General features: G+C 47.3%; 2 protein-coding genes across 4 annotated transcripts; both read left to right on the top strand.

The window, feature by feature from the left end:
- Positions 1-5938: 5938 nt before the first annotated feature.
- pfn1 (profilin 1) lies at positions 5939-12579 on the top strand. The gene is made up of 4 exons (XM_041965666.1): positions 5939-6095; positions 6357-6504; positions 10959-11148; positions 12129-12579. The coding sequence occupies exons 2-4, from the start codon at positions 6364-6366 to the stop codon at positions 12224-12226; spliced, it is 429 nt and encodes a 142-aa protein (XP_041821600.1). The 5' UTR covers positions 5939-6095; positions 6357-6363; the 3' UTR covers positions 12227-12579.
- A 1855-nt stretch (positions 12580-14434) lies between these two features.
- eno3 (enolase 3, (beta, muscle)) lies at positions 14435-24159 on the top strand. 3 transcript variants are annotated; one of them, XM_041964518.1, is made up of 14 exons: positions 14435-14527; positions 18162-18251; positions 18406-18501; positions 18665-18723; positions 18897-18966; positions 19716-19849; positions 20056-20172; positions 20306-20411; positions 20596-20793; positions 22060-22136; positions 22349-22473; positions 22740-22848; positions 23770-23828; positions 23917-24159. In XM_041964518.1, exons 2-14 carry the CDS (start codon positions 18167-18169, stop codon positions 23984-23986), a joined length of 1305 nt encoding a protein of 434 aa, XP_041820452.1. In that variant the 5' UTR covers positions 14435-14527; positions 18162-18166; the 3' UTR covers positions 23987-24159. The 3 variants fall into 3 exon arrangements, with proteins under 3 accessions (XP_041820452.1, XP_041820450.1, XP_041820451.1); XM_041964516.1 differs by having other exon boundaries at positions 14465-14527; positions 18166-18251; XM_041964517.1 differs by lacking the exon at positions 14435-14527 and adding an exon at positions 17491-17505.
- Positions 24160-25151: the final 992 nt, after the last annotated feature.

Below are 25151 nucleotides of genomic sequence, written 5' to 3'. Positions count from 1 at the left end.
GTTCATCTGAAATTCTTCCTGTCGTCAAATCAGCTTCACATTTTTCCAGTTTTCCTGAATTTCATCTTCATCCTGCAGATATTCCAGCTCTGTTTCCTCAGTACGGAGATTTCTTCTAGAGCAGCGAATCTTTCCTGCATGACTTTGTCTCAAACTTGGATCAGTGCGTCTGAGCGTCTCCCTTTTCTTCCGGCGAACACTGTGAAACCTTCTGGTCATATTCATGTTTCAGGCCTGTTTTCTGAGCTGTGAATCTTCTGCAGAGAGCACGAAGAACTGATTAACTCAAAGGCTTTGAAGGCTCTTTAGTCAGCTGGTCAGGTCTTCCTCAGCATTCCTCAAACAACGTGTTCTCAATCTGATGTGGATAAAGTTTATTCAACATGAAGGTGTGTTAACCGGGCTTTATTCATGTTTGGACAGGCATTCATATCTGCAGTCAAACTGCTGCTGGTGGTTGGATCCACATGTTGTAGCCTCATGTGTCCAGCAGGGGGCAGGTCAAACAGGCTCGGCGCGTGTGGACAAAAGTATGTGGACGCCGCTCATGTCTGAGGCCTCGGTTCAGTTCAAGGGAAAATTTAATGTTCAAAGAAACCGAATGCTTTCATGGTTTTTATCGCTCACATGACGACAGAGTGTTGTTAGTGGGACAGCAAGAGGACCATTCATAGATAAAACTAGAATATAACAAAGGTTAATTATCACCTTCAAAAGTACGTCTGCTCAGCTGAAGGCCTGTGTGTGTGTGTGTGTGTGTGTGTGTGTGACAGTTTTGTTTGAATAACATTTCATTTGATGTTTCAGATTTAATGCCCACAGAGCCACAGTCCTCTATACCTGTGGAGGGAACGTTTGGGTGTCCACATACTTTTGGCCATGCATTGTATCTGCAGCACAGCATCATGATAAGTTGTAAAAAAAACAAACAAACTTGTAAATAAAAACGTGTAAAGGTGCACAACTTTGCACCTGTTGATGTCACAGTGATGTCATCAGACTGCAGGTGAGGTGAGGTGTGAAAGGTGTGTCTGCAGCAGGTGTGAGGCTGATGAAAGCCACAGTCCAGGTTGGATTTGGACCGTTCAGCAGTCCAACAACTCTGTGAAGGTTTCAATGAGGAAGCGTCTCGCTGTCACGGTTTCAACACACTTTTTAGGCGAAAAGAGCGAAAGAAGAATTTTCTGCAGGAACGAGCTTCATCTGATCGAAGTGAAAAAGTTCAAGCGGCACCTGAACGACTGAAAACAACGACAGGAAGTGGAAAAACAGCCTGGTCTGTTGGTTATGAAATGACAGCAGTGTGTGCAGAGGAGGGCGTGTGTGTGTGTTTGTGTGTCATGAGGATAAACGTCTGAACAGGAAGTGGAGGTTTGTGACAGGAAGTAGGTGTGGCGTGTTTAGAAGACATACAGCATCTCTGGTTCCCATTAAAACACATCAAAGATCTTCTGTTAGAACGTGTGTGTGAATCTCATTAGAAAACTGTGTGTGTGTGTGTGTTTCGTTACAGCTACACACTCCTCTCTCTGCTTTGCCTTATAAGGATACACACACACACACACACACACACACACACACCATGTTCCTTGAAGCTGCATCACCACTTCCTCTTATCTCGCTCGCCTCGACTTCTTTCAGCTTGACTCATAAAAAGAAAAGAGTTCACAGTTATGTGTGTGTGTGTCTGTGTGGTGTGTATATATGTACGTGTGTGTGTGTGTATCGTACGTGTGTGTGCATGTGTGTGCGTCTGACATGCAGCACTTCCTGCTCTCATCGATGCTTCAGCCTCTTCGGCAGCTGAACTCCTGACAGCTGTGTGTTTAGCCTAGCTTAGCACCAGGGAGCGTTTTAATTGGCCGGACTGATGAGCTGAACTCATTTCCAGCATCAGTCCTTTAAGTTTTAATCCATCCATTATCTATACACCGCTGAATCCTTTGCAGGGTCACGGGGGGGGACCATCTCTCGGGCGAAGGCAGGGGACACCCAGGGCAGGTCGCCAGTCTACCACAGGGCTACATATACATATACATATACACCCACATACACCTACGGACAATTTAGCATTACCAATTAACCTCAGCATGTTTTTGGACTGTGGGAGGAAGCCGGAGAACCCGGTGAAAACATGCAAACTCCACACAGAAAGACCCCAGGCGGGATCGAACCAGGGACCTTCTAGCTGTGAGGCGACGCTGCTAACCACCGAGCCACCGTGCAGCCCCCTAAGTTTTAATCATCATTAAAATTACATTTTACAGTCAACACACACACACACACACACACACACCTTCACAGCAGGAGCTCAAGTACTCAGGTGCTGACTGGGTGGTGTCATGGTGACAGTTCTGGTCTTAGACTGAACCAGGCTGTTTAAAAGGCTGTTAGTGGTTTACTGCTGGAGGCCGAAGCCTCAGACCAGGAGGCTGTGCAACCAAACGTTAAAGACAGCGGTATCAGATTAGCCTGAAGCTCTGGGGACTGGTCCTAACAGTTCTGTGTTTGCCGGACTTTGAATCCTGGACTGTCTCTGGCTCGTTAACTTGTGTGTGTGACTGGAAGCTTTCTGACTGAGAAACACGTTGAGACAGTTTTTATCATTCAGTGTGAAGTCGGAGTTCAACTCCGTCCAAACGGCTTGGCTGCAGCGACAGTTGCTGGTTTTACCACAACAGATAAAACAGTATCGTCAGCGTACGTTCGTATTCCAGCTCCTGCTCGACACCCACAGTTCACCGATATACGAGCTAAACGAGCTAAACGACAAAGGTCTGAGGACTGATCCTGGTGGAATGCCCATTTTACTTTCCTGACAGTGAGGTTTAGACTGATCCATGGTGGCCTGTCCACCAGAGGTCTTCGCAGGTCCAACGATTCATGCCTGAACCCAAAAGTGCCGGAGCCAGATCCAGGTCCATGTAGAACTGAGAAATGTCAGCCCGATCTCGGCCAGGTGACGCAGACCCGATCGGTTGTCATAATGTAGCATCAGCGGCCTCGTCCTCGGTGCCGGGCCGAGACACATAATCCATCCTGCCTGCTGAGAAACATCCAGGTTTCCTGTTCCTCCTCTTGTGTTGACTGAAACAACATGGCCGCTCCACTCGTTATTTCACCTTGAAAGTCCACTTCCTGTCACATGGGACGCAGATCAGCTTTGCGGTTTTGTTGCATTTCATACAATAAAGATTAGTTTGGCTGTTTGCTGTCATCACAATTGTTTGTTTGTTTGTTACCACGGCTGCTAATGTTAGCATCGCTAAGTTGCTGTCACCAGTTTGTTGTGGCTCTGGTTTTTCACTTTATTTCCAGCTGCACTTTCTCAATGTTACAACACACACAGACACACTACACAACACAGTGGATGTACCAGTCCTCTCAGCCTGTGCGTCCCAGTATAACCAGTCCACTCAGCTGGTCTGTAGTGGGTGCTGCTGTCCTCTCACAGTCTGATCCGTCCTCCTCAGAGACGCTGATGGAAACATCTGAGCCGAGCTGATAAATGCAGGAAACTGAAAGTGTGATCGTGTAAAAAGTGTTCATGGTCTGGAAAAGCTCTCTGGCTCAAAGTATGAAGGTACGAAAGCTGAAACTAGGCTAACTAGCCTAGCTTAGCAGAGTATCCGTCAGCGCTGTCGCTGCAGCCACTGAAGTGGAATTAATGAGACTGATTTTCCTTGAAGTCACATGTTTCAGTTCGGTTCACTTCCGAAAGAAAGAAAAAGGTCTTTTACAGATTCTGCACTTTCCCTGCACACTTTCCTCCGACCAGACCGGTGAATAATCTGCATCAAAGGTCTGACAGCGTGTCTGTGAGGCTTTAAGAGCCTTTAAGCTTCTCCGCTGTGGAAATGTTTCATAAGAACGTGTTTACAGAAAACTGAACATTTATGTCTAAAAGTTCTCAAAGTGGACCCAGACTTGTCCCAGTGCTCGTCAGGCTAACTCTAAAAATGAACAAAGTGTGAATGAGGTTTGGTTTGAGCTTCCACTTCCTGTCATCGAGAACAGAGACGGAGGCAGAGAGTGTGTGAGCACCGTTAATGCAGACTTAGAGTGTGTGTGTCTATGTATTACTGACGCTGTGGGGACAATAATCTGTTCACGCAGTCACATTCTGGGGACTCGCCTCCCTTATGGGGACAAAGCGCAGGTCCCCATAATGTAGCGTGAAGACTTGGGTTATGTTCAGGGAACGTGTCCAGGAAATGAATGTAAGTCTAAGTAATGTCCCAAAAATGATGGAAACCTGGCTCTGCGTGTGTGTGTGTGTGTGTGTGTGCGAGAGAGAGAAAAGGTGTGGTGGCTCAGACTGACGGGTTTATACAAGCCTCCATCCAGAGTATGCATATCCCTGGGCAAAACACACACACACACACACACACACACACACACAGATCAGACTGAGTTCTTCAGAAACCTCCTCTGGGGTCAAAGGTCACAGCCCAGCCCGGCCCTGAGTTATTATTATTGTGACCTGTTTGATCTGCTGATCCAGTCCAGCTGGCACCGTTACTACTATTACTACTGCTACTACTACTGCTACTACTACTACTGCTGCTACTGCTGCTACTACTGCTACTACTACTACTACTATTACTACTACTACTGCTGCTGCTGCTGAATGCATGAGTGAAGCCATTCACTCTGGATGTGTTTGCAGTACAAGTACAAGCTTTAGCAGTACTGTGAAGTGTTACCACTTTAACGTCACACGTGACTCACGAGCAGCAGCGAGGTGGACGGACCGAGTTTTAACATGTCGCTCGTTCTCCATCTCCCTGCTGACATGCACAGGTCTGAACTGGCTCAGGTATGTGTGTGTGTGTGTGTGTGTGAGGAATGCAGCATGTTTGAGCAGAGTCGGACAATAAGAACACTTCGATAAAGGTGTAAATGCAGACTTTCATTTAGCTCACTTCATGTCGGGAGCTGCCAGTTTATGGCTCATCAGTGCTGAACTACAAGTCCCAGAATGCACTGCAGAGCGCCGCTGTGGTGGCAGCCATGGGCGGCTCCCTGAACAGGCCTGCCGCTCGCAGCCTCTGGGTGAAAAGACCATCAAGATCACAAAGATGCAGAAAATGACTGTGGAGACACAAAACATATACAAAGAGACTGAAAGAGACACAAAGAGACACAAAGGAAGACAAGGACACACACAGTAACTGCAAAAAGACACAAAACCACCACAGAGACGCTTTCAAAATGATTACAAAGAGACACTTAATGACCTCAGTGGGACACAAACATAGAGAACACGGCACCAAGACACAAAGTAACTAGAGAGTCTTTCAGGGCGGCGCGTCGGAGACAGGGGACGGTTGTCTCATCATCCGTCCTGCTGGCAGCAGCATCAGTGTTCAGCCGTGTCGACACGAACTGAAACGGGTCAGAGGAAGTGGTTTGAGTTTGGAAACGAAGCGTTTCCACTGCAGTCTTCTCTCTGTCTCGCAGATGTCTTTCTCAGGGTTTTGTTTTGGACATGAGTCCACTCCTGCCGTCCTTTCTTTGATTAGATGTCGTGCTGCTCAGCCCGGAGCTTTTTTACCCAACACCTGAAATAATTACAGACCTGCTAAGCTAAGCTAAGCTAAGCTAAACTAAGCTAAGCAGAGCAGCTGCTGCCGGTGGAGTCGTTCTGAACAGCTACAGGCTTGTTTGCAGCAGTTGTTGGACATACATAAGAAGGCAGTCTCATAGCGCTTCCAGTCTAACGCTGCGGCGCGTTGGACATGTTTCTGTCGGTTCGTGTGAACAGGACCAGGACCAGGACCAGGACTGAGACAGTGAGGACATCTGTGCATTGTGGGGACATGTTGGTCTATATGAAGGTTCAGACTGTGATTGTGCGATGTGGAACGTGTGCTGAACGACATGTTGTCACTCACATCAGTTCACTACCTTGTTTTTCACTTCCCAGGTGAGAGAGAGAGAGCGAGCGAGAGGGGGCGGAGTCAGTGAGCGGGGCAGGAAGCTGCCTGCAGGCTGGGAGTGGTCAGACGTATAAAAGACGACTCATCTTCCTTCTTTCTGCATTTGACTTCTCTCTCCCCCTCGTCCTCATACTTCAGACTATACCTGCACAGGTAAGCTGACGTGGTCTCTCTCTCTCACACACACACACACACACACACACACACACACACACACACACACACACACACACAGCCTCTCTGAGTTAGTGGGTATTGATTTGGTGATTGATTAGGTTCTTTCTGTTCATGGTTTGATTCCTCTGATTCTGATTCAGCAGCTGTCAGACAGAGTGTGTTACTGATGTGTGTGTGTGTGTGTGCGTGTGTGTGTGTGCGTGCACGTGTGTGCGTGTGTGTGTGCATTGGTTACAGGATCAGGATGTCGTGGCAGTCATACGTTCAAAACCTAATGGCACCCGACCACACCGGGAATTCCCCAGTCAAGGACGCGGCCATCTGCGGGTGTGAGCCCGGAAAGGAGAGTGTGTGGGCCTCCTCGTCGGGCCTGGCCAATATTACGGTAAAGACACACACACACACACACACACACACACACACACACACACACACACAGCGAGTTTCTGTTTTTCTAAACTACACTGAATAAAAAACATTTTCAGACGTTTGACGGCAGACCGGCTTCACGCTGTAAGAAACAGGCTCTCAGGGTGACATGCTTCCTCTTCCTCCTTCACAAAACCACATATGTCCCAGTGTGCTTTGGACAAGGATCACCTCGTGCCCCCGAAAACTGATTCCAGTGTTTAAAGCTGATCATCATGGAGTCTGAAGTGCGGTCACTAACTTTTAAACAGGACAAATTATTTAACATGAACTAATGAGGCTTCATTCTTCAAAACCCTCGTGTCAGCAACAGGTGACATCATCCGAACAACTGTCACCCCATTGGCTATTTTTCACTTACTTTACGAAGATGTTTTTTAGCTCCGAGAGCAGGGTCTTTCATTTCTCTGTCTTGCTCTTGAGTTTCGGGTGTGTTACGTTTGTCGCTCGGCTGGTTCCCGCTCTGGCGACATGTCGGGCGGGCGGAGCCGCCGCTGCTTTCAGGCGCCGCAGGAAAAGAAGTCGTGCAAGTTTGCAGCTTCTCTGCAGAGAAGTCAGGTCGGTTCATTCGGTTGTGTTGAAACAGGCGAGAGAAATGTAGGGAAACAGACCTGGCAACAAACTGAAGAGTCTCATGTCATTGGCTAATTTCTGTACATTTATTTATTTGGGGGTTAAAACAAGCCTTTACCAGCTGAGGGAAAATCATTTGTGATAATGAAGACAAAATATTTTAAAGTTTTTTTAACTGGCAGAACGGGTAAAGCGAAAAATATACTATTATGCATTTTTCTTATCTTGTATGGAGTTACGAGCCACAGATGTAGAGCTGAGGTGTTAGAAATGACAAATCTATTGATCTGCAGCCTTCTGTGAGTCATTCTGAGCAGTGTGAGCCGTGCCACCTCAGACACACTCAGCTGATTTTATTCTCTGCGGGGCTTTGACATGGAAGAAGATGACGTGCTGGAGGGGACACAGTTCTTCACTGAACATGAACGTTCATACGATGTGATCAGTGTTTTTTATCAGAGTCACTCTTGAGTTCAGATTCATTTGGCAGCGACGTCACAGTCGTGTGTGAAGTGAACGAGGCGTTTTGTTCTTTGAGAAGCAGCAGCTGTGCGTCTGTTCCGGGTGTTTCAGCGGTTTTTCGGGGCTGCAGCCTGAGTGTTGGTTTAACTACCTTATAAGGACATGATGTTGAAAAAGAGGCGAATACAGGAAGTGGAGACGATCACTTCTTGTTTCTCAGACACACACACACACACACACACAGTGAGGTGAGGGTGGAGAGGCTTTTCTGCAATTCTGCACTAAATGTGTGTGTGTGTGTGTGTGTGTGTGTGTGTGTGTGTGAGGCATGCACACTCACACACCTGCAGGGTTTGTTTGTTTGTTTTCAAATGGTAGTTTTTATACCTTTAAACTCTTAGAGTGACCACACACACACGCACACACACACACGCGCGCGCACACACACACACACACACACAGCATAGCAAAAAGTGTACCTGAAGGCCTTCACTCTGAATGGCTGATGGCTTCAGGAAGTGGTTTTTGCCTCGCGCACACGTGTATGTGTGTGCGTGTGTGTGCGTGTGTGTGTACATGTGTGTACGTGTACGTGTGTACGTGTGTGTGTGTGCGCGTGTGTGTGTGTGTGTGTGTGTGTGTGTGAGTCGTGTGTGTGTGTGTGTGAGTCATGTCTTGACTTGCCCTCCACACATTCTTCTTCCCTGCGTTGCTGCTGACGTTCCTGTGAAGGAGATTTTTCATTTTAATTCCTTTTGCCTCATTAACAACATTTTTAATTAGTACAAATAAAACGACACAGTTCAAACCTGCTGATCAATCGATCAGTCACATTGACGAACACGCCGCCATCAACTGCGGTGGGGACACCTTCAGTCCCAACTACATAGCAAGTCCTGCAGTTTCAAAAAAAGTCCTGCTTTCAAAATCCTACTGAAGCAAAAGTTCCATCAACAGTAAAAGTACAGCAGTATTATCAGCTTCATGCAGTAAAAGTACAGCAGTATTATCAGCTTCATGCAGTAAACGTACAGCAGTACTGTCAGCTTCATGCAGTAAAAGTACAGCAGCACTATCAGCTTCATGCAGTAAACATACAGCAGCACTATCGGCTTCATGCAGTAAAAGTACAGCAGTACTATCAGCTTCATGCAGTAAAAGTACAGCAGTACTATCAGCTTCATGCAGTAAACGTACAGCAGTACTGTCAGCTTCATGCAGTATACGTACAGCAGTACTATCAGCTTCATGCAGTAAAAGTACAGCAGCACTATCGGCTTCATGCAGTAAAAGTACAGCAGTATTATCAGCTTCATGCAGTATACGTACAGCAGTATTATCAGCTTCATGCAGTAAAAGTACAGCAGCACTATCGGCTTCATGCAGTATACGTACAGCAGTATTATCAGCTTCATGCAGTAAAAGTACAGCAGCACTATCAGCTTCATGCAGTAAAAGTACAGCAGCACTATCAGCTTCATGCAGTATACGTACAGCAGTATTATCAGCTTCATGCAGTAAAAGTACAGCAGCACTATCGGCTTCATGCAGTAAAAGTACAGCAGTATTATCAGCTTCATGCAGTAAAAGTACAGCAGCACTATCAGCTTCATGCAGTAAAAGTACAGCAGTATTATCAGCTTCATGCAGTATACGTACAGCAGCACTATCGGCTTCATGCAGTAAAAGTACAGCAGCACTATCAGCTTCATGCAGTAAAAGTACAGCAGCACTATCGGCTTCATGCAGTAAAAGTACAGCAGTATTATCAGCTTCATGCAGTAAAAGTACAGCAGCACTATCGGCTTCATGCAGTAAACGTACAGCAGTATTATCAGCTTCATGCAGTAAAAGTACAGCAGTATTATCAGCTTCATGCAGTAAAAGTACAGCTTGTGCAGTAAATGTCTTCTGTGACTGAGCTCCAGTGGTTTTATTTGCAGCGACCTCACTTCGTTGAACACTTCAGATCCAGCTTCAGCTTCAGATTCACACTGACCTGTAAAATCAGCGAGGACGCTTCAGTTTCCTTCACGTGTAGAATCTTCTCGTCACATCGTTGGACAGATTATTAAAGGTCTGACGGGAAAATCTAAAGCCGGCCGTGATGACTTCATGAACGAGGATCCACATTTATTAAAAGCAGGAGAGCAGGAGGCTGAACGAGCACACACTGCAGCTGGTCTATGAAATGTTCTTTTAATGTGTCTTTGAACGTCTCGTGTCCGTCCAACAGTCCACAACCCAAAGACATTCAGTTTTCTGGGCCAGAAAACAGACACAGACCGAGACTCAGTGAGTCAGCAGACAAAGTTAAACATACAGTCAAACCAGCCCGACCAGTTCAACGGAATTCATGGAAACACTGGAGGAAGCCAACATGTGCTGCCCACGTGCCCTTCAGCCAGGCACTGGGCTCTAAAATGACCTGCAAACACAGAGCGGCCTTTTATTTGTTGGAAACTGGATGTTAACGTGTGCTAAAAGCTAAAGTTAGCGGCAGTGGGCTATCAGAGGCAGCTTTGCTTTCTGCGTCCGTTTGAGGCCGTGTGATCATTTGTAGTCGGTGTTGAAAGATGCTGATGGTGTTAGCGACAGCATCGGTTTCACGTCCCGGGTCAGCGGAGCATCATCCACAGAGCCGCTGGGTCAGGCAGAGAGAAATGCTGATAAATTCTGCCATGTTTGGATGAAAATGACGAGCCCTATTCAACAATAATGAAACTACAGATAGCTCGTCTGCTGACCGACACCACAGACACACGTCAGAACTTCCCTGAGTTTCCTTCAGTATCACAGTGATCCAGAGATGGTTGTCTGTATCTATGAGTACATGGCTAACAGGAGCTGCTAATGGTAGCTACTAACAGGGGCTGCTAATGGTAGCTGCTAACAGGGGCTGCTAACAGGAGCTGCTAATGGTAGCTGCTGACAGGGGCTGCTAACAGGAGCTGCGAATGGTAGCTGCTAACAGGGGCTGCTAACAGGAGCTGCTAATGGTAGCTGCTAACAGGAGCTGCTAACAGCTAATTCAGCAGACTGTTTGCCTCCACCAGCAGTTTCCATCAGTCTGTCCAGATTCATGAATCACCTGTGGTGACGCAGTTTAATTTCAGGTGTTCAGAGTATTTGTTGGTGACGATACTGACACGTATGATTCCGTTCCAGATTTAGCAGCACAGTGTCCGTCTTTAAAACCTGCTGTGGGCAAAAGAAGAAGGTCACAGCTATATTTGATTATGGCCCTGGTGGGTAGTTCAGGGGGCCTGGGAATATGGCCCTGTTGGGCCCTTCCTTGGATTACACAGGCCGGGTATGTTAATAACCAGTCTGTCTCTCTGCCTGTCTCTCTTTTTCTCTTTCTGTCTTTCCCAGCAAGAGGAAATTAGAAGGCTGGCTGGTAAAAGGACTGATTTCAGTTGCAACGGCCCTCACATCGCGGGGAAGAAGTGCATGATGCTCCGAGATCGGATGGACGACGAGACAAACTACTCCCTGGACATGAAGACATCATCAGATTCTGAGGGCAACACCTTCTCAGTATGTGTCGGCAAGAGCCTCAATGGTAAGACAGATGGGAGACGGGTAGAGGGGGAGACAGACAGACAGAGAGACAGACAGACAGACAGAGAGACAGGCAGACAGTCAGACAGACAGACAGACAGACAGACAGTCAGACAGACATACAGACAGACAGACAGACAGTCAGACAGAGAGACAGACAGACAGACAGAGAGACAGGCAGACAGTCAGACAGACAGACAGACAGACAGACAGTCAGACAGACATACAGACAGACAGACAGTCAGACAGACATACAGACAGACAGAGAGACAGACAGTCAGACAGAGAGACAGACAGTCAGACAGACAGAACGACAGACAGTCAGACAGACAGAGAGACACAGACAGACAGAGAGACAGACAGACAGACAGACAGACAGAGAGAGAGAGAGACAGACAGACAGACAGACAGAGACAGACAGAGAGACAGACAGACAGACAGAGAGACAGACAGTCAGACAGACAGAACGACAGACAGTCAGACAGTCAGACAGACAGAGAGACACAGACAGACAGAGAGACAGACAGACAGACAGACAGAGAGAGAGAGAGACAGACAGACAGACAGAGAGACAGAGAGACAGACAGGCAGACAGACAGACAGACAGAGAGACACAGACAGACAGAGAGACAGACAGACAGACAGTCAGACAGACAGACAGACAGACAGTCAGACAGACAGACAGAGAGAGAGAGAGAGAGAGAGACAGGCAGACAGACAGACAGAGAGAGAGAGAGAGAGAGAGACAGGCAGACAGACAGACAGACAGACAGACAGGCAGACAGACAGACAGGCAGACAGACAGACAGAGATGACATTGTTAGATTTTGCTTCAACTTGTCTCAGGATGATTTTTTTATTGTTTTTACATAAAAATTTGTCCATCTGGTCTCACCCCGCTGTCTCTCTCTCTCCCTGTCTCTCTGTCTGTGTGTCTCTCTCTCTATCTTGCTCTGTCTGTCTGTCTGTCTGTCTCCACAGCTTTAATCATAGCTGTGGGCACAAAAGAAGCCCAGGGAGGCCAGGTGGCCAACAAGGTGTTCCCAGTTGTTAAGTACCTGAGGGAGAACAACATGTAAGACAAGATGGCCGCCACCCCCTTCTCTACAAACCAAACAGGACTGCTGCCACCCCCGCCTCCCTCCGCATATGAGCTAAAGAAAATGGCCGCTGTTCAGAGCTTTTTCAGTTTTATGTTAATTACTTTGCCCTCCCAGACATATTTCTGTGATTACTGATGAATATAAAGTGTTTAAAGTTCCTTCCATGAACGAGTGAGCGATGAACCCGACCACTCTGCGTGGCTGGTGTTGAAAACAGAGAGCCAGTGTTACATTTTTTACAGTGGACGTGGACCTGTGTCCAATCACAGCTCTGTGAGACAAAACATACTCTGAAAATAAAAAGACCAACATGTTTATTCTTAAAACCACTTTGAGGTTTCTGTGTGTGGGTTTCTATTGCTGTCATCATCTGTCCTCACGTCCTATCCTCACGAGGACGTTACTTAAAGTCTCACGAGGACGTTACTTAAAGTCTCACGAGGACGTTACTTAAAGTCTAAAGTCTCACGAGGACGTTACTTAAAGTCTCGCGAGGACGTTACTTAAAGTCTCGCGAGGACGTTACTTAAAGTCTCACGAGGACGTTACTTAAAGTCTCGCAAGGACGTTACTTAAAGTCTCGCGAGGACGTTACTTAAAGTCTCACGAGGACGTTACTTAAAGTCTCGCAAGGACGTTACTTAAAGTCTCGCGAAGACGTTACTTAAAGTCGCTGCAACCTTTTTTTTAACAATAATAATCACCTCTAACCTCTCCACTAATACTACTACTACAACTACAAATATTTCCATAGATACTGCAATTATTACAACTACTAGTGTCTATAGTACTTCCACCACTACTACTACTACTACTGCTACTCCTATTAATACTACTTGGTACTATATTGATGGACAAAAAAGTAGTGAAATGTGCTTTATTGATAGAGGACGAATCACTCAAAAAAGATGTTACTATCAGAGAGTGAAATAAAGAGTATGTATAAGAAGAGATGACCCCCACACACACACACTCAGTCATGTGCAGTTATATTTAGCTGCAGTAAAGGCTACAGGGACACTGGACAGGCTGCAGTGTGTGTTTACAGTGTGTGTGTGTGTGTGTGTGTGTGTGGTACAGTTAAAGGTGAGTGTAAAGGGTAAGGTCTCACATTTCGCCTTTAGATGAACTTTGACCTTCTCCATCTGAGTTAGGGACCGTCACACAAGCTGACTCAGAGAGAAACGGAGTTATTCAATAATACTCCATTAAGTACTGTACTGTAAGTATAATACTGTGGTGCTGAGCAGTGAGTGTCTCCGGTCTTTCGGTCCTCTGTGATTCTGCCACGATGCTCCTGTGAAGGGTAATAACACCGTGAGCTTCCACTGACTCTCGGCATGACGCTACACCTGAAGAAGCTGTGAAATAACACCAAGAAACACACAACAGAAACATACAAACCAATTCTGACACACAAAAATTCAAAATAAAGTCATAATTTTAGGAAGGGAGTCAGGGAATAGCACAACACACTGTGGACCTTTGGAAGAAATCTGTCTGTATGCTAATAGGCTAATGCTGCCAATGCTGCAATTATTACTTCTGGTCATACTTCACTACTGCAACTACCCTGATAATGCTAATACGCTACAACTGTACACTATTACGAATAGTGATACTACTGTCAGGCTGCCACTACTGCTACTATTACTGCTAGTACTGCTATTACCAACTACTGTTAACATTAGAACAACCGTCAGTATAACTACTATCCTGTAGTTATACAGTTACTGTACTAGTAACTATTGGTCATACATACCACAAATACTGCCAACACTGTAAGTACTTCAGCTAATACTGCTGCTAACAGCTGTCACTATCAAAGCTAACACACTTACTGAGATAATATTGGGATCTACTAATATGCAATATTTCTACAACCTACACTGCTAGAACTGCTATTTCAGCCGCTCGTACTAGCCTAGCCTGCTGCTGCTACTAGTATGCTAATACTAGTAGTATTGTAAATACATATTTACAGGTACACACAGTTCAAATGCATGTTTTGCAGATGTTTTGTAGCATGTAAAGCTGCGTGTAGAAAACAGTGTTGAATTAGCATCAGGGGGACTTGAGCTCCTCATGCTGCAGGTTTTTCTGTTTTCCTGCTGTCCTGTCCCATGCAGACGCTCCCTGTCTCTCCACCCGGCCTCCTCCCCCTTTAAGGGAGCGTCTATAAAAACCCAGCAGCATGACAGACGGACACTTTCCACGTCAGTCGGACAGTCAGACGGACAGACGACCCCTCCTTTCTTCTCTGACAGCAGGACTCAGGTAGGCTGAAGCAGGACTTGGTCCTCGGCTCTGGTTGGTCATTTTTTAAACCGAGAAACCGTTTCCTGTTTGTTTGTCACTCGGCTCTAAAACTGAACCTGATTCATTAGCTTCTTTTATTTTGAAAGTCTAGTGAGTTTGCAGGAGGTTTCACACTTTGACATTCTGGATCAGATCAGATCAGATCAGATCAGATCTGCACACGTTCCTGTTTCTGCACAGCTGATCAGGTTTTTGATTTTGTCTCCGAAGTCAAAGACAAAAACCTTCAGGACTTTGACTTTCAGCTGCCTGAAGGTCAAAGAACCGAAGAGCAGAGCTGAACAAGTGAAATCTGACAAACAGCATGCAGAGGCCCAAAGTCCAGGAAGACAGACAGGCAGGCAGGCCACAGAGAGAGAGAGACAGGTACACAGACAGACCGGCAGGCAGAAAGACAGGCAGAGAGAGACAGAGAGAGACTGACAGACAGGCAGGCAGGCAGACAGGCAGAGAGAGAGAGAGAGAGACAGGTAGACAGACAGACAGAGTGTGAGACTCTGTGGTTTAAACTGATGAACCTGAGTAGCAGTAGCTTTAGCAGTAATTTTAGCAGTATTAGGAGTAGCAGTAGATTTAGCAATAGTTTTAGCAGTATTATGAGTAGCAGTAGCATTAGCAGTATTATTAGTAGCAGTAGCTTTAGCAGTATTAGGAGAAGAAGTAGCTTTAGCAGTAATAGTAGCAGTATTAAGAGTAGCTTTAGCAGTAATTTTAGCAGTATTAGGAGTAGCAGTAGATTTAGCAGTAGTTTTAGTAGTATTATGAGTAGCAGTAGCTTTAGCAGTAATTTTAGCAGTATTAGGAGCAGCAGTAGCTTTAGCATTATTAGGAGCAGCAGTAGCTTTGCAGTAATTTTATCAAAATTAGGAGTAGCAGTAGCTTTAGGAGTAATTTTAGCAGTATTAGGAGTAGCAGTAGATTTAGCAGTTATTTTATCAGTATTAGGAGTAGCAGTAGCTTTAGCAATAATTTTAGCAGTATTAGGAGTAGCAGTAGCTTTAGCAGTATTAGGAGTAGAAGTAGCTTTAGCAGTAATTTTAGCAGTATTAGGAGCAGCAGTAGCTTTAGCATTATTAGGAGCAGCAGTAGCTTTGCATTAATTTTATCAGAATTAGTAGCAGCAGTAGCTTTAGCAGTAATTTTAGCAGTATTAGGAGTAGCAGTAGCTTTAGCAGTATTATTAGTAGTAGTACCTTAACAGTATTAGGAGAATAAGTAGCTTTAGCAGTAATATTAGCAGTATTAGAAGTAACAGTTGATTTAGCAGTTATTTTAGCAGTGTTAGGAACGGCAGTAGCTTTAGCATTTTTAGGAGCAGCAGTAGCTTTAGTGTTGGATGATGCACACAACTCTTTCCTGCACTTCCTGAGGTATGCTGTGGGGGCGATGGCTCAGAAATCCTCACTAATCATTTCTTCGGCTCCACTTGCCTTCAGAATGAGGAGTATCGATGGTTTCCAGATTGCTGGGGCAGAACTTGTGTCCATGAGCAGAACAACCACGACCTCTGTTGCTGCTGTTTGGAATGACTTGTTTTGATTGGCAGTAATGAAGGATTGCATCATTAAGTGTTGCTGTTAATTAAAGGTCTGAAAAAGATATTGATCTTTGCAAATTTTGTCAGGTTCTTCTTTGTTCAGCATCAGGTTGAGGCCTCACCAGGGCTCCCTAACATTAGCTCCTCCACCTCCCTCCTGCACTCACCTTGTTGTTAGGTAACAGTTTTTGTTGGGATAACAGACTGTGTCCAGACCTGCAGGTGTGAGGTGAGACAGTCAGTAAGGAAGTTGATGTCCTCAAACATCCCAGACTGTAACTTCTATGCATCCTTGAAGTTGTTCCACTGCATCTCCTCAAGCTTTTATTTACTGTTCTCTTGTGTCTGGTTGGACAGGAGACATGCGGGACTGTTGTAGACTGGGCAGCAGGGCAGGCTGGTCTGCTGATGTACTCAGAGTTTGAGTGCTAATTCTACTGCTGTTACTGCTGCTAACTGCTACTACTACTGTACTGTACTGCCAATATTACTCATATACATATAACTGCTACTCATACTGGTAACACCACTGATAATCCCACTGAAGCTAATGCTAATAATGCTGCCACTACTGCTAACACTGCTTCGACCGCTGCTATGCTAATATGCTAGTAAAGCTCCAACTATTTCTAATCACGCTATGATTTTTGATATTTGAACTAATGCTTTTGCTAATGCTAATGCTAACACTGTTTCCATTAATATGATGATGATATGATAATATGCTAATAACATGCTAGTCATGCTGCTCCTCCTGGTAATAATGATACTGCTTTGACTGATACTGCTACGGCTCACTGTTACTGCTGTTCTGAGCTTCGATGGTCAGCTTCATCTGAAGCTGAAGTTACCATTTCAGGGTCTATTTGACCAATAAATATTCCCGGTATATTGATAAAACTCCCCGTGTCTCGTTTTCTGTTTCTGTCCATCGGAACACAAACTGTTCTGCTGTCGGTGGAACGGCAAACAGGAACAGACCTTCAGTTATCAGAGAGGCTGATATCATATCCACAGTCACAAATACCTCTTCAAATGTCAAGACCATTAATAAGTGTGTGTCACTGTGTGTGCACTGTAATTCTGTAACAGTGATGAGGAAGTCATGAACTCTGTAGAAAGGTCAGGGAAAAGGTTAGAGGATTTTACACTGCAGACAGTCTGGAAATAAATAACTCTCCTCAGAGGAAGACAGAGATCTCGCTCTGTCTTTAATCCCCCCTCCTCCGTCACCAGAATGGTCTCTCCCTGTCTCCTATTGGTCCCAGTAACTGCCAGCCATGAGTGGAGCTCTGTGATTGGCTGTGTGGGTGGGGTGTGGGTGGTGTCTGATAGGGGACAGGGCTTGTTGCCTGTCGTCATGGAGGCATCATGGCGTTACACAGGATCTCAGCAGCAGGTCTGACACACACACACACACACACACACACAAACACACACACACACACACACATGCATTCATGCACGCATGCACGCACACACACACACACACACGCTCTGGTCCGTTATTGGTTGTTTCTTTGTTGTCAAGGTCACTGGTTAATTAACTGCATAGCTAAAAAAAACAGGACTCACAGGACTTTTCACGTGTTTGCTCATAGCTGCACAGCTCCTCTTCCTCTATGATGAGGAGCAGAATGTGCTACAGACCCCGCTGGCTGCAGTCACTGGGAATAACTTCTTTTCAGGCTTCTGATTGGCCAGCATGACTTCAGGGTTAGGGTTACACCGCCCCCTGCTGGTTTGGCATTTCAACTGTGTGAAACCTGCCATCGTGAAGAAAATTCACAAATTATAGTGACACGTCCACACATTCACAGGTGTAACTCCGCCCATCTGCCTGTCAGCAAATCAAAGCCCTTCCTCTTCTGAACTGAAGCAATCCCATTGGTTTACAGTGTGGGATGGCGCCTCACTGTGATAGGTCGAGGGCCAGCATGCTTCACAAACTGAAAACCTGTGCAGTGGATCTTATAAGCATGTCATCTGCATATACAGCTAACATTTCAAATGACTCACCTGTCTGCCCACCTGTTGCTCTCCCTCCTCTGTCAGTCAGGATGTCTATCACTAAGATTCACGCTCGGGAGATTCTGGACTCCAGAGGAAACCCCACAGTGGAGGTGGACCTGTGGACCGCCAAGGGTGAGCACTCACAAGCTTTCTGTGGATACACCTGTAATAAGTGCAGGTGGCCTGTAGGTTAGCCTGCTAGCTTAGCTCCATCAACAGAGAAAACTTTGTTCGACCGTCTCTCTCCTTCTCTGCCTGTCTCTCTGTCTGTCTGTCTGTCTCTCAGGTCTTTTCAGGGCAGCAGTTCCCAGCGGTGCATCAACTGGAGTCCACGAAGCTCTGGAGCTTCGCGATGGAGACAAGAGCCGTTACCTGGGCAAAGGTAGGAGGGGGGCGGCCCCGGCCGAGGGTTCGGGTCCTCACAGAGAAAAGCAGAAGGCTGCAGGCTCAGCTGTCACTTGTTGCTTTGTGTTTTACCACGTAGGACGTGGAAATGAGTGACCGTCATACTTGTCTGGAGCAGACGTTTGTCTTTTTCCCCGCAGGGACTGTGAAGGCTGTGGATCACGTGAACAAGGACATCGCCCCCAAGCTGATCGCAAAGGTATCAGTGATCAATACCTGGAAGACAAATTCACAGTAAAGTCAGTGAGATTCAGCTGAAGCTCGGTTACATTTCAAATATGTCTGTGTCTCTGTCTGTCTCTGTCTCTCTCTCTGCCTGTCTGTGTCTCCGTCTGTCTCTGTCTCTCTCTCTCTGCCTGTCTGTGTCTCTAGAACTTCAGTGTTGTTGAGCAGGAGAAGATTGACAAGTTCATGTTGGAGTTGGACGGTACTGAGAACAAATGTAAGGACCTGTCTCTCTGACCTGTCTGTCTCTCTGTCTGACCTGTCTGTCTCTTTGACCTGTCTGTCTCTCATACTGACCTGTCTCTTTGATCTGTCTGCCTCTTCGTCTGACCTGTCTCTCTATTTGTCTGACCTGTCTGTCTTTCTGTCATCCTGACCTGTCTGTCTCTCTGACCTGTCTTTCTCTCTGTGTCTGACCTGTCTGTCTTTCTGTCATCCTGACCTGTCTGTCTCTCTGACCTGTCTGTCTCTCTGTGTCTGACCTGTCTGTCTGTCTCTGTGTCTTTCTGTCATCCTGACCTGTCTGTCTCTCTGACCTGTCTTTCTCTCATCCTGACCTGTCTGTCTCTCTGACCTGTCTTTCTGTCATCCTGACCTGTCTGTCTCTCTGACCTGTCTGTCTCTCTGTGTCTGACCTGTCTGTCTGTCTCTGTGTCTTTCTGTCATCCTGACCTGTCTGTCTCTCTGACCTGTCTTTCTCTCATCCTGACCTGTCTGTCTCTCTGACCTGTCTTTCTGTCATCCTGACCTGTCTGTCTCTCTGACCTGTCTGTCTCTCTGTGTCTGACCTGTCTGTTTGTCCCTGTGTCTGGCCTGTCTGTCTCTCTGACCTGTCTGTCTATTCATCTGGCCTGTCTGTCTGTCTGTGTCCGACCTGTCTGTCTCTCTGACCTGTCTGTCTATTCATCTGGCCTGTCTCTCTGTCCGACCTGTCTGTCTCTCTGACCTGTCTGTCTCTCTCTGCAGCTCAGTTTGGTGCTAACGCCATCCTCGGCGTGTCTCTGGCTGTCTGTAAGGCCGGAGCAGCAGAGAAAGGAGTTCCTCTCTACCGCCACATTGCCGACCTCGCCGGACACAAAGACGTCATACTTCCTGTTCCTGTGAGTTGGAGGGGCTTCTGGTGGGTGGGAGGGTCTTTTGCTCAGGTTTGGGACATTTGGGGATATTGTCCCTTAATTTGGTCAACTTGTTTTTTTGTGTATTTGTCCACTACACTGGGCTAGTTGTTAACGTGTCCTCTCAGTTAGCGTACATGGCTGGTTCAAGGGATTGTGGCGTCTTCTATACAGTTTCTTGTCGTCTGCAGGCCTTTAACGTCATTAACGGAGGAAGCCACGCTGGAAACAAACTGGCCATGCAGGAGTTCATGATTCTGCCGGTCGGAGCCGCCAACTTCCACGAGGCCATGAGGATCGGAGCTGAGGTGCTGCAGATTTATCGGCACTTCCTGTGTTCCTGGTTATGTTGGCGGCGAAGTTTGGTCGACGCTGTTTCGACCGCAGCTTCGCGTAAATGTGAACTTACAGATCTGACTGTGTGATGATGTGTGTGTTCAGGTCTACCACAACCTGAAGAACGTCATCAAGGCCAAGTACGGTAAAGACGCCACCAACGTGGGAGACGAGGGAGGCTTCGCCCCCAACATCCTGGAGAACAACGAGGGTGAGACACCCACCTGTCTGACTGATCCTCCATGAGAGTTGTGCTACATTAGGGCTGCGTTCTCCCACCCTGCCAGAAAACTGTGTCGGAGCTGCGGTTATCGTACTGCAGGAGAACGTCGTAACGAGATAACGTTCATACTGTTCTCGTCATTACATCAACTTCCTGCGTGTCTCTTCTGCAGCTCTGGAGCTGCTGAAGTCCGCCATCGAGAAGGCCGGTTATCCCGACAAGATCATCATCGGGATGGACGTGGCGGCGTCCGAGTTCTTCCGCAGCGGGAAGTACGACCTGGACTTCAAGTCCCCCGATGACCCGTCCAGACACATCAGTGGAGAGAAGCTGGGAGACCTGTACCGCAGCTTCATCAAGAGTTACCCCGGTAACCACAGAGACACGCAGAGACGCAGAGAGACACAGAGAGACACACAGAGAGACACAGAGACACACAGAGACACACAGAGAGACACACAGAGACACACAGAGAGACACAGAGACACACAGAGACACACAGAGAGACACACAGAGACACACAGAGAGACACAGAGACACACAGAGACACACAGAGAGACACACAGAGAGACACGCAGAGAGACACAGAGAGACACGCAGAGACACACAGAGAGACACACAGAGACACACAGAGAGACACACAGAGAGACACAGAGACACACAGAGAGACACACAGAGAGACACACAGAGAGACAGAGAGACACAGAGACACACAGAGAGACACACAGAGACACACAGAGACACACAGAGAGACACAGAGACACACAGAGAGACACGCAGAGAGACACAGAGAGACACAGAGAGACACAGAGAGACACACAGAGAGACACACAGAGACACACAGAGAGACACAGAGACACACAGAGAGACACACAGAGAGACAGAGAGACACAGAGACACACAGAGAGACACACAGAGAGACACAGAGACACACAGAGAGACACACAGAGAGACAGAGAGACACAGAGACACACAGAGAGACACACAGAGAGACAGAGAGACACAGAGACACACAGAGACACACAGAGACACACAGAGAGACACACAGAGAGACACAGAGACACACAGAGAGACACGCAGAGAGACACAGAGAGACACAGAGACACACAGAGAGACACACAGAGACACACAGAGACACACAGAGACACGCAGAGAGACACAGAGACACACAGAGACACACACAGAGACACACAGAGAGACACAGAGACACACAGAGAGACACACAGAGACACAAACAGTCACTCAGTGGCATCTTAATTGAAACAATAAAGGAAACTACATGTGGACAGAATATATGACAGAAACACACCTGAAGGTACAGGTGATACAGTAGAAGAAGAACTGAACTGTGATTTAAATCTGCCTCATGACTGGAGCCTCCATTAATAACTCCTGAGAACTTGACTTCATCAATCACTGGCATTTACTCTGAAGGACATCAAAGACATGTGAGGGATGAGTTCTGGGGAACCCTGAAGACGCTGAAGTGCTTAAACAGCAGATTTCCAAAGGAACTTCTGCACTGGCGTCCTTTCATGAATCATAAAGACGCTGTAGTCACGTTCAGCCTGTAGGTGTCACTGTCGAGCATCTCTTCTTCATCCCTCTGCCCGTCTCTTCCCCTCTCTGTTTCCAGTCCAGTCCATTGAGGATCCGTTTGACCAGGACGACTGGGAGAACTGGACCAAGTTCACCGCCTCTGTCGACATCCAGGTGAGACACACAGACAGGTATGCAGACAGACAGAGAGACAAAGAGTCCACGGGTGAGATGATGGAGCTCAACAAACCCTGGATCAGGTTCCTCCAGCTGGGACGAAACAAACGTTCCAGAGGTCCTGGAAGATGTCCTGGAAAAGTTCCTTTAGGAATGTAACGGTGAAATTTAAGTGACTCATCAGCGTGTCTATTTTTTGAACCAATCAGATTGTAGGAGACGACCTGACGGTGACCAATCCCAAGAGGATCCAGCAGGCGGTCGACAAGAAGGCCTGCAACTGTCTGCTGCTCAAGGTCAACCAGATCGGATCTGTGACTGAGTCCATCCAGGCGTAAGACACCTGTCTGTCTGTCTGCCTGCCTGACTGTCTGTCTGTCTGTCTGCCTGACTGCCTGTCTGTCTGTCTGCCTGACTGTCTGCCTGACTGCCTGCCTGACTGACTGCCTGTCTGTCTGTCTGTCTGTCTGCCTGACTGTCTGCCTGACTGCCTGACTGCCTGACTGTCTGTCTGTATCATTAATTGATGTTTGAGCAAAAGTTTGAGTCTTTCTCCTGTCTCTCTCTCTCCCCCCCCCCCACTACCTGTCTGTCTCTCAGGTGTAAGCTGGCTCAGAACAGCGGTTGGGGAGTGATGGTCAGCCATCGCTCCGGAGAGACTGAGGACACCTTCATCTCTGACCTGGTGGTTGGACTCTGCACTGGACAGGTAGACAGACAGACAGGTGGACAGACAGACAAGTGGACAGATAGACAGGTGGACAGAAGGGAAGGTAGACGTGCTGGTTGAAGCCGTGTGACAGCAGACCAAACCTTCATCATTCAGTCGCTGATGCTGATGAGTGTATTGATATTAATCACAGATAATCAATAAGGTTCATTTCACTTTGATTTGTCCAGAATCTGAAGTCCTCGTGTCCTTCATTAGGGGACAGAGTCAGACCTGAATCCAGTTCCTGAGTCTGATGTTTAAATCTGCTGCATCAGTTTATGGTTTAGAAATAATCAGCAGGCTCTGAGAGCTGAAGAGGGGTCACATGATGAAGGACACCTGGTTAACAACACCTCTCCACCTGTCTCTCTGTCTCTCCACGTCTCTCTCTCCTCACGTCTCTCTCTCGCTCTACCTGTCTCTCTGTCTCTCCACGTCTCTCTCTCCTCACGTCTCTCTCTCGCTCTACCTGTCTCTCTGTCTCTCCACGTCTCTCTCTCCTCACGTCTCTCTCTCGCTCTACCTGTCTCTCTCTCCTCACGTCTCTCTGTCTCTCCACGTCTCTCTCTCGCTCTACCTGTCTCTCTCTCCTCACGTCTCTCTGTCTCTCCACGTCTCTCTCTCGCTCTACCTGTCTCTCTCTCCTCACGTCTCTCTCTCGCTCTACCTGTCTCTCTGTCTCTCCACGTGTCTCTCTCGCTCTACCTGTCTCTCTGTCTCTCCACGTCTCTCTCTCCTCACCTGTCTCTCTGTCTCTCCACGTGTCTCTCTCGCTCTACCTGTCTCTCTGTCTCTCCACGTCTCTCTCTCCTCACGTGTCTCTCTCGCTCTACCTGTCTCTCTGTCTCTCCATGTCTCTCTCTCGCTCTACCTGTCTCTCTCTCCTCACGTCTCTCTCCTCACGTGTCTCTCTCTCAGATTAAGACCGGCGCCCCCTGCAGGTCAGAGCGTTTGGCCAAATACAACCAGCTGATGAGGTGAGAACTTCACACCTTTGCACAGTGTGGTGTGAACAGTGTTGTTGAGAGCTGAGCTGACCTCTGACCTCTGACCTCTGACCCGCAGGATTGAGGAGGAGCTCGGAGACAAGGCCAAGTTCGCCGGCAAAGACTATCGCCACCCAAAGATCAACTAAAGCTGTGTCCTGACTTCCTGTCTGTCGCCATGACAACTGACTGACAACTAGTGACCCTGAAGCCCCGCCCCCTACAGTGGAGGGTGAGAGGTCAGAGGTCACGGTGGGTCTGACCCTGCCTTCCTAGCTATAATTCCATGAATGATGTTTTCTACTCAAAACACAATAAAGAGTAAAACATGTCTCAGTGTCTGTTACTGTGTGCTGAAAATCCCACCAACCAGAAATCAACCATCAGACCCACGGCGAGGTGTGACGGCGAGAAACTCTTCCTTTGTCTAACGGCAGGTTTTAGCTCCAAAACCACTCAAATGCTCAGAGAGAACACCTGGAAACGTGGATGTCGATTCAGAGCTGACTGTAGCTTTAAGCTGGTTCAGGTTTCTTGGAGGTCCTGGTTCCTGGAGGCTGCTGCTGGATATTATGACCAGAGAGATTTGCTTTTTAGAGTCCCGCCCTCACAGCTGTTATTGGCTGGAGGTGACACGCCCTCTGCCCAAAGGTCGACACCCAGAAACGTCCGGCTGCAGCTAAATACTGAGAAAATAAGTAAGAGCAGGCAGGTTGTCTGCAGGTAAAAAACTTCTAGTGTTTCAGAAGTGAGGATTGAGACTCCATACTGTATATACAGTGGTTGGTCAGCCAGTCCCACAGGACCCACACCTGGCTCAGGTGTTCCAGGACATCACAGCTACTGAATGCTGTCCCAGTTTGCATCTCACATCCTGCTACTCTGAGCTGAACTGTCTCAGCAATTCCAGAGTCTGCACCTTGAGTCCTGTCTGCTGTGGTGGACCCCAGCCTCTAGGGACCTGGTCCACAGGGTCTGGCCTTGTGCTGTCCTTCAGGCCTTCAGGCCTGGGTCATCAGCAGAGTCTCCTGGTCCAACGAGCACAGATGTGTGACCTGATGGTGGATCAGAGAGGAAACCTGAGTCATCCGGGGGGGTTTAATCTGTCTTCACTCTGCTTTGACACTCCTGCGACCAGTCACACAGACACTGATCAGGAGGATCATGAGATCTGTGTCCTGGACGACTCTGGATTGTGTCCTCTCAGACCTTCAGGTTGACCAGCTATGAGGCTACAACAGTGACTTTAAATTCTGGCATGAAAAGAGAAACACGTGTCCTGGAAAAAGGTGTATTTAAATAAAACACAGACAT

This window comes from Chelmon rostratus, chromosome 23, assembly GCF_017976325.1.
Source record: "Chelmon rostratus isolate fCheRos1 chromosome 23, fCheRos1.pri, whole genome shotgun sequence".
Lineage (NCBI taxonomy): Eukaryota > Metazoa > Chordata > Actinopteri > Chaetodontiformes > Chaetodontidae > Chelmon > Chelmon rostratus.
The sequence above is the reverse complement of the archived record's forward strand: the minus strand, read 5'-3'. Positions and strand labels throughout refer to the sequence as shown.

Excerpts from the sequence above, each read along its gene's own strand:
- pfn1 (XM_041965666.1), top strand. The coding sequence starts at position 6,364 with ATGTCGTGGCAGTCATACGTTCAAAACCTAATGGCACCCGACCACACC. Across the intron at positions 6,505-10,958 it reads CGGGCCTGGCCAATATTACG|CAAGAGGAAATTAGAAGGCT; the intron begins GTAAAGACACAC and ends TGTCTTTCCCAG. Across the intron at positions 11,149-12,128 it reads TGTCGGCAAGAGCCTCAATG|CTTTAATCATAGCTGTGGGC; the intron begins GTAAGACAGATG and ends CTGTCTCCACAG.
- eno3 (XM_041964518.1), top strand. The coding sequence starts at position 18,167 with ATGTCTATCACTAAGATTCACGCTCGGGAGATTCTGGACTCCAGAGGA. Across the intron at positions 20,173-20,305 it reads CCATGAGGATCGGAGCTGAG|GTCTACCACAACCTGAAGAA; the intron begins GTGCTGCAGATT and ends GTGTGTGTTCAG. Across the intron at positions 22,849-23,769 it reads TTGGACTCTGCACTGGACAG|ATTAAGACCGGCGCCCCCTG; the intron begins GTAGACAGACAG and ends TCTCTCTCTCAG.